The sequence below is a fragment of the Carassius carassius genome, chromosome 19, assembly GCF_963082965.1.
Source record: "Carassius carassius chromosome 19, fCarCar2.1, whole genome shotgun sequence".
In the NCBI taxonomy this organism is placed as follows: domain Eukaryota; kingdom Metazoa; phylum Chordata; class Actinopteri; order Cypriniformes; family Cyprinidae; genus Carassius; species Carassius carassius.
The window spans coordinates 32,955,814-32,972,300 of NC_081773.1; the positions used below are offsets into that span (position 1 = coordinate 32,955,814).

A 16,487-nucleotide genomic window follows, 5' to 3' on the forward strand; every position below is an offset into this window, starting at 1 on the left:
CACTTTCCCCAGTTTGAGGATCATGTCTTCATCTGTCACCTTCTTCTCATAGTCCTTCTCATGTTTGATGTTGGTCTGAAGGATCAGGAAGAGTGTGTACATCTGAGTGAGAGTCTTGGGAATCTCTCCACTCTCTGCTGGACTCAACATCTTCTCCAGAACAGCGGCTGAGATCCAGCAGAAGACTGGGATGTGGCACATGATGTAGAGGCTCCTTGATGACTTCAGGTGTGAGATGATCCTGTCGGCCAGACTCTGATCACTGATTCTCTTCCTGAAGTATTCCTCCTTCTGTGGCTCATTGAAGCCTCGTACCTCTGTCACTCGATGGACACACTCAGAGGGGACGAGATCAGCTGCTGCTGGTCTGGAGGTGATCCAGATGAGAGCAGAGGGAAGCAGATTCCCCACAATGAGGTTCATCAGCAGCTCGTCCACTGAGGCTGATTCAGATTTATTACACAGTTTCACTTTGCTCTTAAAGTCCAGAGACAGACGACACTCATCCAGTCCATCAAAGATGAACAACACTTTATATTCATCACTGGATATTCCCATTTCTTTAGTTTCAGGGAAAAAGACATGAAGAAGATCTGAAAGACTGAGTGTTTTGTCCTTCATCAGGTTGATTTCTCTGAAAGGAAGTGGAAATATAAGCTGGACGTCCTGATTCTCTTTCCCTTCAGCCCAGTCCAGGATCAACTTCTGCACAGAGACTGTTTTTCCAATGCCAGCGACTCCCTTTGTCAGCACAGTTCTGATGGCTTTGTCTTGTCCAGGTAAAGGTCTAAAGATGTCACTGCATTTGATGGCTGTGTCCTCTGTTGCTGCTCTCCTGGATTGTGTCTCAATCTGTCTCACCTCATGTTCATTACTGATCTCTCCACTCTCGCTCTCTGTGATGTAGAGCTCTGTGTAGATCTCATTCAAGAGTGTTGGGTTTCTCTGCGTCGCTGTTCCCTCATACAGACGCTCAAACTTCTTCAGCAGATTTGATCTGAACCTGTTGAGGACGTCACGCCTGGAAAATTAACATACTGCATTAATAAATAAGCTAATGATCACAGTGTATTTTATGTATTCTGTATCATAGTCATATAATATATTACAGAAATATCAGACCTGAGATCAGTCTTTGTATCTTCACTCTTATAATCAAATGACTGATCCATAGATGCATCACTCCTCACAGACACACAGCTGGACTCTGCTTCTGATCTCTTCTGATCAACTGAACTATAACAGAGAGAGACATTAAAGTCAATCCTCTAAATTACCACATTTAGCAAAGTATATATATATATATATATATATATATATATATATATATATATATATATATATATATATATATATATATATATATATATATAAACAATCACTTTAAAGTGCACTTCCTGATAATTTAATTTATACTTTTTATTAGAAAAGATGTTAAATGGAACTGAGTGCTTTAACAAATGCATCTCTGTGTAACATTATATATGCTGGGGGTGGGGGGCAATGCTGTTATATACACTGTAAAGATTTGGATTCTCATGCTAAACATGGCCAAAGTTTAAAAAAATGACTTGGACGTATAACAGAGTATTTATTTGACAAATATACACTCCCAGGTTTCTTACAAGTTTTGTAAAGATTCTTTTTTTTTTTTTAATCGTGGCTCTTCATGATGTCATGAAGGGTGAAACTCCTAGAAAGAGCATTTCTCTAAGCAGTTGTGGAAAGGCCCAAAATTCACTTGGGGACTCTAGCTTGGAAAGTGTGTGTGTGGTGGGGGTGGTAATAATGTTAGTTTTAGATGACCTTTCAGAAGCATATAATTATAAAACCCTTTATAATCTAAAATAACATATATAACTTATTTCATATTTTCTCTCCAAGACAGGCACCCTGCGATTCCTGCCAAATTTAAGGAAAATGTCACCGTTTTTCCATATTTAACTATGTTCTTCCCTCAACTTAGACGAGTTCATACGTACCTCTCCCGTCTCAGTGCGTGCATTTACTATAGTGGTACAGTAATATCATCACTCCTGAAATTTCCCTATCCCTGCATACCTGCACTATTGGTAGTAGTTTGGGAGAGTTATCAGGAGTGATGATATTACTGGACCACTATAGTAAGTGCACGCACTGAGATGGGAGAGGTACGTACCCAACTCGTCTAAATTGAGGATAGTGGCATTTTCCTTTAAAGAGATGTTGTGAGTGAATTTGCACATTATAATGTAAGCATCACAATAGATTTATCAGCTTTTATAAAAAAAAATAATAATAATAATTCAATTAAATAGTGAATTAAAATAAAAGAATAAGATACAATCAGGAAAGAATAAGTTACCAGTCAAATGAAATCAGCATCAACAATTAGGGATGGGCTATATATCGAATATTATATTAGAGATGGGACGGTTCGCTGAAAAAAATCAAACCGTTCCGTTCTCCACACACGGTTCGGCACGCGCTGGGACCACAGTTCAATTTAAATCTGACCATTAATATGGTTTTCTATAAATGGCGCATAAAACAAACAGGGTTCAGCTAATATATGTTTCTGTTGATGGATGCGCATTCTGGTTTCCCAGATGTTAAAATAACAGTGATGAAAACTTGGACAAACTATTCACTCTAGTACAATGCGAATGCCGTGTTCTACATAGCAAATGTCTTCTGGCCACACATGGGCCATAACCGGCCCAAATCTCAGCCAGTTAATCAGCTTTAGCTGGCCCTGATCTGGGCCAAAAGAGGTTTTATTATTGGTGCCAATTCTCAGCCTTAAGTAAACCAGAATCCCCAAATCTGAGCCACACCTGAGCCTTATATAGCTCAGACCCGACCCAGACAGCAAGCAGTGTCGGCCCAGATCCCAGAATTAAAGCATGTTACAAAATGAATAATTGTGATTATAGTAATATACAAGGTAATAAATATGAAATATTAAAATTCCCAGACAGCAATATAGTGTTGGCCGAGACCCGGCCCACATCTGGCCCAGGTGAAATCTATTTGGGCCGGATCTGGGCCAACACTATATTGCTGTCTGGGAATTTTAATATTTCATATTTATTACCTTGTATATTACTATGATCACAATTATTCATTTTGTGACATGCTTTAATTTAGACACAAACTATGCCAATAAAGTACATTAAACTGAATAGAAAATCAGACTTAAAACCCACGCATTATGTAACTGTGCAATAAAAAACGTATTACAGTGGTTTTTCTATTTATTTTTATAAATAACAAAATCAACCAATAAAGAGTGAGCGAACGTTAAGTAAAGTGATCAAAATTGAAGCAAAAAAATAACAAACAAATTAAAAAATATAACCAATAATAATAGGTTAATAATAATAATAATAATGTACACATATTACGGAGGAAAGACTATCAGTTAATGGACTTACAAGACTGTAGGATGGATAAATAAAGTTTTTATATTTTATTATGCACTTTATGTAATATTTATTTATGATGAACGATCGCATGTAATACAGCCCGGTAGCCAAAGAATAATTATGTTTAATATAATAATTTACTAATTTTTTACATTTCTATGTATAAATAATATAATAATTTCTTAATTCAAAATAAAATATTAATGAATACATCTCTGATAATCCTGGGTTGCTATGGTCACGCATGTTTGTTTATGCATTAAAGTCGTGGCCACGAGAAAAACCGTCTCAAGGTTACGTATGTAACCCTAGTTCCTTGAAGGAACGAGACGCTGCGTCGAAACGCTTTTGGGGAACGTCCCTGACGAGACCGACTCTGAATATCGTGTGCAATCAGTCCATCGGAAAGGCGTGACGTCACGGGCGGGGTGACGTAGCGACCAGGAAGCTATAAAAGCACGTGCCGTGCAGCTGGCTTCAGCTTCGAGTAGGGAAGCAAGCGCCGGCAGGGGTGCCGGGAGTATGGCTCTGCGACGCAGCGTCTCGTTCCTTCAAGGAACTAGGGTTACATACGTAACCTTGAGACGTTCCTTTTCAGGAACTCGAGCTGCGTCGAAACGCTTTTGGGGAACGATGTGCCCACGCTGCCAGACTTCCAAATCCCTGCCTAGTGTGTAGTCAAAAGAGCACAGCTAAGACGAGAGAACAGAAGAGCCCGGCATGGCTCGCATGTCAAGATCGTAAAATCGGACAAATGTGGAGGGCGTGGACCACCCCGCAGCGTTGCAGATGTCCAAGAGGGACACACCTGCTGAGAAGGCCTTGGAGGCCGCCATACCCCGAGTAGAGTGAGCCTTGGCCCCCAAAGGAGGGGGAAGACCAGAGGACTCATAGGAGACGTTGATAGCCTCGACTATCTAACGACTAAGGGTCTGCTTGGTGGCAGGAGAACCCTTGTTAGAAGGACCGTAGCAAACAAGCAATTGGTCTGATTTTCTCCACAGGGCAGCTCTGTGGACGTATGCGTCCAGTGCTCGCACTGGACACATACAGTTTAGCTTCTCTTGGTCTGGCTCCCGAAAGGGAGGAGGACAGAAGGCCTGCAGTACGATAGGCTGTGGTGTAACAGAGGGAACCTTCGGAACATAACCCGCTCGAGGGTATAAGAATGCTTTGGCCATACCAGGGGCAAAGTCTAAGTAAGTAGGGGCCACCGAAAAGGGCCTGAAGATCTCCAATAATAATTTATTAGAGAGCCGTCGAGGAGCGAGACTAGATCTGAGAACCATACTCGGCCCGGCCAGAACGGGGCTACTAGTAGTAGACGGGCCCCGTCCCGGCGTACTCTCGCCAGAACTCCCGGGAGCAGAGCGATAGGGGGAAAAGCGTACAGACGAAGCCTCGGCCAGGTCTGTACCATAGCGTCCAGTCCCAGAGGAGCTGGATGAACTAAAGAGAACCAGAGGGGACATTGCGATGTCTCCTGAGTCGCAAAGAGGTCCACCTGGGCTGTGCCAAATACTCTCCATATCTGCTTCACCACCTCGGGGTGAAGCATCCATTCCCCGGGCCTCGGCCCCTGTCTCGACAGTATGTCTGCTCCCACATTCAATCTCCCAGGAATATACACTGCTCTGATCGAGAGGAGTTTGCCCTGGGACCACAGAAGGATCTGGTGTGCCAGCTTGTACAAGGGGCGCGAACACAGACCCCCCTGGTGGTTGATATAAGAGACCACTGATGTGTTGTCGGTGCGCACCAACACATGGTGACCTCTCAGGTCTGGGAGGAAATATTTCAATGCTCGATAGACCGCTAGTATCTCTAGGCAATTGATGTGCCATGTTAGATGGCGACCACTCCACAGACCGCGGGCAGGGTGGCCACTCATGACCGCACCCCGACCGGTGAGGGACGCATCTGTCGCTAGCGTTACACGGCGACAAGGAACTCCCAGCACCGGGCCCTGATTCAAGAACCAAGGTTTCCTCCACATGTCTAAGGCACGAAGGCACCGCCGCATGACCTTGATAACTCGAAGTGGATTTCCCCTCGGGGAAAAGCCCTTGGACTTGAGCCACCACTGTAGGGGTCTCATGTGCAGCAGGCCAAAAGGTATCACGTTGGACGCAGCTGCCATCAGCCCTAACAATCTCTGAAATTGTTTGACAGTGAGTGACTGGCCTTCTTTGACTCTCTCGACTGATGTGAGGATCGACTCGATCCGAGCAGGAGACAAGCGTGCCTGCATCGTGGTCGAATTCCACACTACGCCTAGATAGGTGGTTCTCTGAACTGGAGAAGGTACACTCTTCTTGGTGTTTAGTCTCAAACCCAGCTCCCCCATGTGTGCGAGGACGACATCTCCATGTCGAACCGCCATCTGCTCTGATTGAGCTAGAATCAACCAATCGTCGATATAGTTCAGAATGCGGATGCCCTGCATACGGAGGGATACCAGAGCCGCATCTACACATTTCGTGAACGTGCGGGGTGAGAGTGCGAGGCCAAAGGGAAGTACTCAGTATTGGTAGGCTTTGCCCCCAAAAGCGAACCTCAGAAAGTTCCTGTGTTGTGGAAGGATGGATATGGAAGTATGCGTCTTGAGATCTATTGTGACAAACCAGTCCTCGGATCTGATTTGAGCTACAATCTGTTTGACAGTGAGCATTTTGAACTTCAGTGACATTACTGAGAGATTTAGATGGCATAAGTCTAAGATTGAACGCAACTCCCCATCCTTCTTTGGAACTATGAAATACCGGCTATAAAACCCGGACTCCCTGACTAGAGGAGGGACCACCTCGATGGCCTCCTTCCTAAAAAGGGTATTCACTTTTTTGTTCCATAACCAGAAGCAGCAGGAGGCCGACTATTGTCTTTCCACTGTGCGCAGGACCCATTGAGATACATTGGCAGTAGTTTCCACGCTGCTAGCTAATGTACTAAGGGAATCAGTCTCTCGAGACTGATCTCTGGAGTAAGAGGCCCCCGAAGGGGAGGCGAGCATCCCAGCTCCGCTACGCTCACGGGCGGAAATAACTGAGTAGTGCTCGCTGGAGGCCGCTGCACCCTGAAACTCCGGCAGGGTTGGCAGACCCACCTCCCGAGGGCACTGAGGTGAGACAGGCACCGTGTAATGAGGTGGACACCGCTCTACCCCAGTAGGGGCTGCCCTCTGTAGTCGTGACTGTTTGTACGCGGAGGGGGCTGCTCCCGCCCAGCAGTCCCTCCAGTACATCTAACTTCATGAGTCAAATAACTGTCATTATATTCCTCAGAATTTAATGAAATCAAACAATCAGACAAGTAAATACTGTCTGGATTGTGATACAATACACATTGAAGTGATATATTGAACTTCTCGAAGTTAGATAACAGTCATTAGATTCCTCAGAATCTAATGCAATCCAAATTCCTCAGAATTTAGTGAAATCAAACAATCAGACAAGTAAACACGGTCTAGATTGTGATAAAGTACACATATAGTGATATATTGACTTCTCAGAGTCATATTCCTCAGAATTTAAAAATAATCAAACAATCAGACAAGTAAACACGGTCTAGATTGTGATAAAGTACACATTGAAGTGATAGAACCAACTCCTGCTTATTAAATGGAGTTAAAATAACCAGACACGCGGTCGGGTATGGAAAAATTCACATCAAAACTGAAAATGATGTAATACACGCGTTGCCTCGACAGCGCGCGAATAGCTTAGTCACACAAACAATATTAATCCCCTCGGAGATTAAATAGCTGCTCACTAACGCTGCCCGTATAATGACACTGTTTGTTTTATACTGTGCTTATGCAACTTTGTTTGTGCAACTACAAGCTCGCCGACGCCCTCTGTGTCCATCTCCTCGGAGAAAGAAAGGCAGAGCGTCAAGCCCGACGCTCGGGGGGAAGAGCCGAAGCTCGGGCTTCCAAACCCCGGAATCAGGCAGATCTGGTGGGAACGTAGGAGATAAGGACGTGCCCGTCTCCATACCTTCCAGCAGATCGATCTGCGAACCCAACGAATGTCGGCGCGGCTTCGCCTCGGCGAAAGCGGAACCAGCATCGCGAGGAACGCTTGCGAAGGCTCACTTCTCGAAGAGAGCCCTGCGGGATCGAAGCGTCCGCACTGGCATTCGTTCACAATGCGGGCAGTCGGCCCCCTCGAGAGCCGACTCAGCGTGCTTCGATCCCAGGCAAGCCACGCACAAACTGTGTGTATCCCCACTCGTAATGTAGCGAGGGCAGGGAGGAACACACAATCTATAACGTGGCTTGGAATCGCCCTTCATATGTTAGGTCTTTTGCTTTTGTTTTGGCATATTAAGCTGTTTTAGCGATCTTTTAATGGCTAAGGGACAGACAACAATAAATAGGACCAACAGGACAGACTTTGACATGCACACACAGAGCGCTTGCTGACAGATTCGAAGCTGAAGCCAGCTGCACCGCACGTGCTTTTATAGCTTCCTGGTCGCTACGTCACCCCGCCCGTGACGTCACACCTTTCCGATGGACTGATTGCACACGATATTCAGAGTCGGTCTCGTCAGGGACGTTCCCCAAAAGCGTTTCGACGCAGCTCGAGTTCCTGAAAAGGAAATGTTGTTCCCTCAACATAGCATCTCGAGGCCACAACATAATATGACGTTCCCACAAATTAATATCTCATGGCCACGACATATTATCGCGTTCCCACGAGTTTATTTTTGGCAAATGTCATGTTACATGATTTTACTGATTTGCGCAGGAAATTTGGCTTTTATGGAGGAAAGAAAACGCAGCACTGCAAAATGGGGCGCAATAATCATTTTATCTCGATTATTGTATTTTCATTATCATTGGAGGCCAAAATTTAAACTGTTTTTTTTTTAATTGCACAGCCCTATGATATACCATTTTGCTTTATGCAATGTGTGTCAAATTTTCAGAAACTGGTTTTCCCCATTAAACACAATGTATCTCTGTATCTCTCTATTAGTTTTATTGGATCTTAGTGCTGCGTTTGACACAATTGACCACAACATTCTTTTGCATAGACTTGAACCCTTTGTTGGCATTAGTGGAAGTGCATTAGCATGGTTTAAATTGTACTTATATGACCGCCATCAGTTCGTAGCAGTGAATGAAGATGTATCCTATCGATCACAAGTGCAGTATGGAGTACCTCAAGGCTCAGTACTAGGGCCGCTACTCTTCATGCTTTATATGTTACCCTTGGGAGATATCATCAGGAAACATGGTGTTAGCTTTCACTGTTATGCTGATGATACTCAGCTCTATATTTCTTCGCGGCCCGTTGAAACACACCAATTTGAAAAACTAATGGATTGCATAGTCGATATAAAAAACTGGATGACGAGTAATTTCTTACTGCTAAATTCTGAAAAAACAGAGGTGTTAATTATAGGACCTAAAAACTCCGCTTGTAATAACCTAGAACACTGTCTAAGACTTGATGGTTGCTCTGTCAATTCTTCGTCATCAGTTAGGAACCTAGGTGTGCTACTTGATCGCAATCTTTCCTTAGAAAGCCACGTTTCTAGCATTTGTAAAACTGCATTTTTCCATCTCAAAAATATATCTAAATTACGGCCTATGCTCTCATTGTCAAATGCAGAAATGTTAATCCATGCATTTATGACCTCAAGGTTAGTTTATTGTAATGCTTTATTGGGTGGTTGTTCTGCACGCTTAGTAAACAAACTACAGCTAGTCCAAAATGCAGCAGCAAGAGTTCTTACTAGAACCAGGAAGTATGACATATTAGCCCGGTCCTGTCAACACTGCACTGGCTCCCTATTAATTAATTAAATCATTAATTAGGTAAACCGGAACCGGAAACACTTCCCATAACACCCTATGTACTTGCTACATCATTAGAAGAATGGCATCTACGCTAATATTTGTCTGTTTCTCTCTTATTCCGAGGTCACCGTGGCCACCAGATCCAGTCTGTGTTCAGATCAGAGGTTCACTGCAGTCACCCGGATCCAGTACGTATCCAGACCAGATGCTGGATCAGCACCTAGAAAGGACCTCTACATCCCTGAAAGACAGCGGAGACCAGGACAACTAGAGCCCCAGATACAGATCCCCTGTAAAGACCTTGTCTCAAAGGAGCACCAGGACAAGACCACAGGAAACAGATGATTCTTCTGCACAATCTGACTTTGCTGCAGCCTGGAATTGAACTACTGGTTTCGTCTGGTCAGAGGAGAACTGGCCCCCCAACTGAGCCTGGTTTCTCCCAAGGTTTTTTTCTCCATTCTGTCACCGATGGAGTTTCGGTTCCTTGCCGCTGTCGCCTCTGGCTTGCTTAGTTGGGGTCACTTCATCTACAGCGATATCGTTGACTTGATTGCAAATAAATGCACAGACACTATTTAACTGAACAGAGATGACATCACTGAATCCAATGATGAACTGCCTTTAACTATCATTTTGCATTATTGACACACTGTTTTCCTAATAAATGTTGTTCAGTTGCTTTGACGCAATGTATTTTGTTTAAAGCGCTATATAAATAAAGGTGACTTTGACTTTATACATTGTATCTAATTTGCATAATATTATGCTTTTAGGACAGCATATTGAAAAAAAAGAAGTGTAATATTGGGAGAAATAATTGACCAGATTTTCATAATAACATCTAATTTCATAAGAATATTGACATATAATTTATTCTATATATAAAGCCATTTCTCCTGCAGTTGTACCTTTACCCACTCACATCATTAACACATAGAGCTCATTGTAGCGGAGCCTCAGGTGTTGAAATATATTTGTTATACATTATACAGCTTCACATGTACTCTGTTTGAAGTGCGTATACAGTATGTGTATGCGGTGCAAAAGCAGCAGCGAGAGCGCACTATTATAAAGCGAAAGCACATTAAAATAATGCGCAACACACAGACAAACACAGATTTCCTTTGCTTTCACACAAAACCAGACGCACGTGCTCAGATACATGCTGCTCTCGCCCGGAGAGAGTGTGTGCACTTAAAACATGTCTCCTTTTGCTCAAACGGTGTCCTGTGCACTCACAGCTCTCTATATGCTCATGTGCTAGATATTAATTATTTTCGCACCTTTCTATTTCTAACCTTTTCTGTTCACATTATTTGCATCTTTTATTACGTGCAGTGTGAACGCTCTGATCCATTAACTTTGGCTCAGAAAAAATACACATCACAAACAGAGTGTGTGAACTTGGAGTTAAGTAGGCATTATCTATTATTTAGGCACGCTGCATTCTGATTGGTTCAGATTGTATATTGCGGGAGGTCGGGCTGCAGAAAATCAAGCTAAAAAGCAATTTATAAATCACACTCGCTAAAATCGTGACTTTATAATGATTTTGATTAATCGCACAGCCCTAAATAGAGCAAAATCAGACAACAGTGTTCAATGTAAGTCATTTGATCTTCCCTTTTGTATAAAATTTAAAATGTATAAAACTGTTGTATAAATGCAATGTCACATTTGCAAACTCAGTTTATAATCATTAAAACATTTTCACTCATCTTAGTTCATCGTAATCTCACAAACCTTTGTTATAATTAATGAATCTCTCTACACTGCACACTGAATCTATTAGCAGCCCATTTACATTGTCTCTACACTTTGTTTGTTATAATGAGAGGATCTCAGCTTGAATGACTCAGCACTGAACAGTAACTTTAGTCTGCTTTCACGATCTGCGCTGTGAGGAACAGGCATGCACCGATAGAGAAGCATTTCTATTGACTGCTGTCTGCTGGTATCACAAAAGCTGACATTATGCAGCAAACCATAGACATAAATATTAGCTACATTTCTGTGCAGAACTGGGATCGCTTTCACAGACTTTTAAATGGGTAAAATATAGAAATAATTTACAAATAAAACTAACCAGTTGGAAATGAACTCCCTGGACTCTGTTTAAAGGTGCCATGTGTAAAAATTGAGGTAAAAATATCCAAAGAATTACCTACATGCATCAAAAGAATGAGAAGAAATAAGGGCGATGATGTCATAAAAAAAATGTCAAGTTGTAGTGCTACAGAGATATCAACCTTAATTAGCATTAGCATTACTAGCCACGGCCCGACAGGTGTCGTAAAACCAGTTTTGGCCATGGGAGGCGGTATGAGGGCAACATAGCCACCAGCCAACCTGCAATACACGAATAACTCGCACGGCTTGTAGGCGTAATCTAACCTGATGTCAATCGTGTGGAAAGTACAGCCCACCCACTTGCGTTATAAAATTGACAGAATCTGATATTTTTTTATATCATAACTAACCTGCTCTGTCTAGTCTGTTGGTCTCCGTGTCCTCTTTGCTTCATGGTTTTTCTGTGCGTGAGAAAACTGATGTGTGGCGTGAAAGCGTGTGAAAAGAGTCAATTGCGTGTGTCTCACGGTGAATGCTTGAGAGTTGGCAGCTCTGGTTATGTTGGTTGGCGCTAGCTTGGTCAACATCAGCTGTCTGATGTTGACCAATGATGTTGACAGAATGCTGTCTGTCAAATTAATTTAATTCAAATAATGTGTATATACAACTAAATGTAATATGAACAAAACGAATATGAACATATTCACTGGTAAAGGTGAAGGGGAGTAGCTTGAAGATGTCATGTTTCAAAATCACTTGACATCACCCAACGTTCCTCTGGAGGCAAAACGTCCTCTTATAGCAGCGGTTCTCATTTCCAGTCCTCGCGCCCCACTGCTCTGCATATTTTGCACGTTTCTCTTTGTTAACACACCTGATTCAGATAATCAGCTCGTTAGAAATGAACTCCGTGCATGAACTGTGTTCTAATTGTTCATTGCTCCCTACTCTCTGAGCAGGGGAAATCTGTTGAAGTTTACCTCACATCGAAACATTCATTCACTGATTTGTGCTGTGCAGCGTCTTTAAACATGGACAACTGTGACATCATATACCTCTGTATAATTAATGTAAATTCACGTCTTGCACACTTCAATGCACTTTGATTGGAACATATAGCTACGTTCACTTCGAACTGGAATCATGGCTGAATATCCTGTGATGTTCACTTCGCAGGGCACTTATGTTCGAATAGAACAAATGTCTGAAGCGGCAAGAGAAACGTTCAAAATGTGCAGAGCAGTGGGGCACGAGGACTGCAATTGAGAACCGCTGTCTTATAGGCTTCCGCTATGCTCTAGTGTTGTTGTGAAGGTAGGGGCGGAGCATAGAGACTATGCCGTTTCTCGTTTGTTACTCTAGAGTAGACCAATTCACTTTATTGAGGCATACTGCCCCCATCTGGTATGGAATGTGGAGTATGACTTGATTTTTTTGCCAGACATGACATATGGCACCTTTAACATGAGACTGAGTGAAACTGTGTGTGTTATACCCCCTTTAAAATATCAGACAAAAATATTTAAAGATAGAGATAACACAATCTTTATAATATAAACTGACATGCTATAATAATATTTATGTAAAACTGTACCTGAGATCAGTCTTTGTATCTCCACTCTTAAACTTTACTGGAGGATTCATAGATGCATCACTCTTCACAGACACACAGCTGGACTCTTCTGATCTCTTCTGATCAACTGAACTATAACAGAGAGAGATTAAATACATACTCATTTATTATTTAAACAATCACTTTAAAGTGCACTTCCTGATAATTTAATTTATACTTTTTATTAGAAAAGATTTTAAATGGAACTGAGTGCTTTCACAAATGCATCTCTGTGTAACATTATATATGCTGGGGGGCAATGCTGTTATATACACTGTAAAGATTTGAAAGTGAAAGTCGTGACATTTGCCAAGTGTGGTAACCCATACTCGGAATTAGTGCTCTGCATTTAACCCATCCAAGTGCACACACACAGCAGTGAGAAGTAAATACACACACAGAGCAGTGAGAAGTGAATACACACACAGAGCAGTGAGAAGTGAATACACACACAGAGCAGTGAGCAGCTATAGATCCAGCGCCCGGGGAGCAACTGGGGGTTCAGTGCCTTGAACATTTCTCCCAGAAGAGGTCACATTCATCGAGCAGAGCCAGATCAAGAGCAGCCCAACAACACACTTCATTCAGCAGCACTGCACAGGACTTGCACAGAAAGAATGTCTCTACAGAAGTCTGCTTTTGGTTGTAAGCAGTGGTGGAAATGCCCAAAATTCACTTGGGGACTCTAGCTTGGAAAGTGTGTGTGTGGTGGGGGTGGTAATAATGTTAGTTTTAGATGACCGTTCAGAAGCATATAATTATAAAACCCTTTATAATCTAAAATAACATATATAACTTATTTCATATTTTCTCTAAATATAGGCACCCTCCAATTTTTGCCAAATTAAATCTTTTTTGTGAGTGAATTTGCACATTATAATGTAAGCATCATTAATGAACCTTTTTTAATTACAAAAAATATATATGATTGATTAGTGAAATTAATGAAAATGATTAGTAATAGTCTCTAATTGGTCTATTTACCTAAGCCCTCAAAACACTTCTTATTTAGTGGTACAACATTATGGCATCATTTGTATATTATATTTAAGTATAATTTAGTTTACACTTGCATTAACATTTTCAATTAGTTTTTAAAAGGCAATATTACATTCTTCAGGACTCTACTATCACATTTCTATTTAGGAGCACTTGTGCTTTTACTTATATTTAGGAACACTTTCTGATCAATGACAGAAATTAACCTTCCCATGAGGCGATATTTGACTCAAAGTGATTTGCAGGGCTCTTTTTTAAACTTTGTTATGCCATTTTCTAACTTTATTAAATGTATGTCATCTTTTGTGCCAATGGATTTATCAACTTTATTAAAAAAAAATTCAATCAAACAGTGAATTAAATTAAAATAATAATATACAATCGGGAAAGAATAAGTTACCAGTCAAATGAAATCAGCATCAACAATTAGGGATGGGCTATATATCGAATTTTAGCTGTAATATTAGAGATGGGACGGTTCGCTGAAAAAAATCGTTCAGCGATTGAAATGGGATCGCTTTCATCGACTTTTAAATGGGTAAAATATAGAAATAATTTACAAATAAAATTAACCAGTTGGAAATGAACTCCCTGGACTCTGTTTAACATGAGAGTGAGTGAAACTGTGTGTGTTTCCCCTCTTTAAAATATCAGACAAAAATATTTAAAGATAGAGATAACACAATCTTTATAATATAAACTGACATGCTATAATAATATTTATGTAAAACTGTACCTGAGATCAGTGTTTGTATCTCCACTCTTAAACTTTCCTGGAGGATCCATAGACCAATCACTCCTCACAGACACACAGCTGGACTCTTCTGATCTCTTCTGATCAACTGAACTATAACAGAGAGAGATTAAAGTCAGTCCTTTCAATTAACATATTTAACAAAGTACATACTTGTATATTATTTAAACCATCACATTAAAGTGCACTTTATGATAATTTAATGTACACTAATTGTGTAATAGGCAGCTGTGGCCTAATGGTAAGAGAGTTGGACTTGTAACCTGAAGGTCACAGGTTCGAGTCTCAGTGCTGGCAAGAGTTGTAGGTGGGGGGAGTGAATGAACAGTGCTCTCTTCCACTCTCAATTCTCATGCCTGAGGTGCCCTTGAGCAAGGCACTGAACCCCCAGTTGCTCCCTGGGCGCTGGATCTATAGCTGCCCACTACTCTGGGTGTGTGTGAGTTCACGGTGTGTGTGTGTGTGTTTGCCATTGATGCGCGGGTTGATCCAAAATGAGCGGGTGCCTATGGTTACGAGTCATCCAAAAATATTTTTTATGAAATTCGGGTCGCAGTCGGTCGGGTCATTTGAAATAAAGATGCCAATTTAACCTTTGTAATTTATATAGTACTAGACACAATTTTGAAATACATAGTCCTACACTTTATTGGCTGAATAACTGGTGCGAAGATGACGCACAAGCGTCTGCAGGTAGAGATGGAGGCAGCAAGAGAAAAGGTGAAGACTGGGGAGCAATGGCGCTATTTTTGGTAAAACATGATTTTGACGACTTCATTAAGTTTTGTTTTATAGAAAACTCTTTTTAAAATATGTTTGTTTTATATAAATTGTATATTAATTTTGATCAATGTTTTATCATTCAATTGCCCGTATTTAATAAATAAGAAGCAAATATATAACAGACAATGTAATGACGCACTGGCCTGATCACTTGCATTGCATGTGTACTGGAGGGTGCCGAAACTCAGCTTGTGCCTCACAGATTTGAGAAATAGGCCTATAGGCTATATATTACAGAAAGCTTGAAATGTATACTTTTAAATGAAAATATTCAAACCAAAATAAATAGGCTACTCTCTGATTATGTAGTCCATATGAAATGTGCATTTCTCTCTGGCGTGGTGAGTCCGCATCGTCAACTTCATCTTAGCAGTGACACAGAAAACACCAGTTTATTACTAAACAATTAAATGTCTCCTTGCTAATTAAGACACACTAGTTAATTATAGACCGATCTCGAATCTCCCTTTTCTGTCCAAGATACTAGAAAAGGTAGTATCCTCACAATTATATTCCTTCTTAGAGAAAAATGGTATATGTGAGGATTTCCAGTCAGGATTTAGACCGTATCATAGAAGAGACTGCTCTTCTTAGAGTTACAAATGACCTGCTCTTATCATCTGATCGTGGGTGTATCTCTCTATTAGTTTTATTGGATCTTAGTGCTGCGTTTGACACAATTGACCACAACATTCTTTTGCATAGACTTGAACACTTTGTTGGCATCAATGGAAGTGCATTAGCATGGTTTAAATCGTACTTATATGACCGCCATCAGTTCGTAGCAGTGAATGAAGATGTATCCTATCGATCACAAGTGCAGTATGGAGTACCTCAAGGCTCAGTACTAGGGCCGCTACTCTTCACGCTTTATATGTTACCCTTGGGAGATATCATCAGGAAACATGGTGTTAGCTTTCACTGTTATGCTGATGATACTCAGCTCTATATTTCTTCGCGGCCCGGTGAAACACACCAATTTGAAAAACAAATGGAATGCATAGTCGATATAAAAAACTGGATGACGAGTTATTTCTTACTGCTAAATTC

General features: G+C 41.4%; 1 protein-coding gene across 7 annotated transcripts in view; it reads right to left on the reverse strand.

The window, feature by feature from the left end:
• The window catches only part of LOC132095597 (NACHT, LRR and PYD domains-containing protein 12-like), a 54,050-nt gene that overhangs the window by 35,380 nt on the left and 2,183 nt on the right, over positions 1 to 16,487 (reverse strand). For 6 of the 7 annotated variants that reach the window (XM_059500744.1, XM_059500743.1, XM_059500745.1 and 3 more), the window contains exons 3-6: positions 14,637 to 14,747; positions 12,884 to 12,994; positions 1,123 to 1,236; positions 1 to 1,021 (exon numbers count right to left, since the gene is read on the reverse strand). The exon at positions 1 to 1,021 is cut by the window's left edge and continues 791 nt beyond it. In XM_059500744.1, coding sequence (XP_059356727.1) covers positions 1 to 1,021; positions 1,123 to 1,236; positions 12,884 to 12,994; positions 14,637 to 14,747 — 1,357 coding nt within the window. The remainder of the gene's footprint in view (positions 1,022 to 1,122; positions 1,237 to 12,883; positions 12,995 to 14,636; positions 14,748 to 16,487) is intronic. The other variant, XM_059500741.1, reaches the window with a different exon arrangement.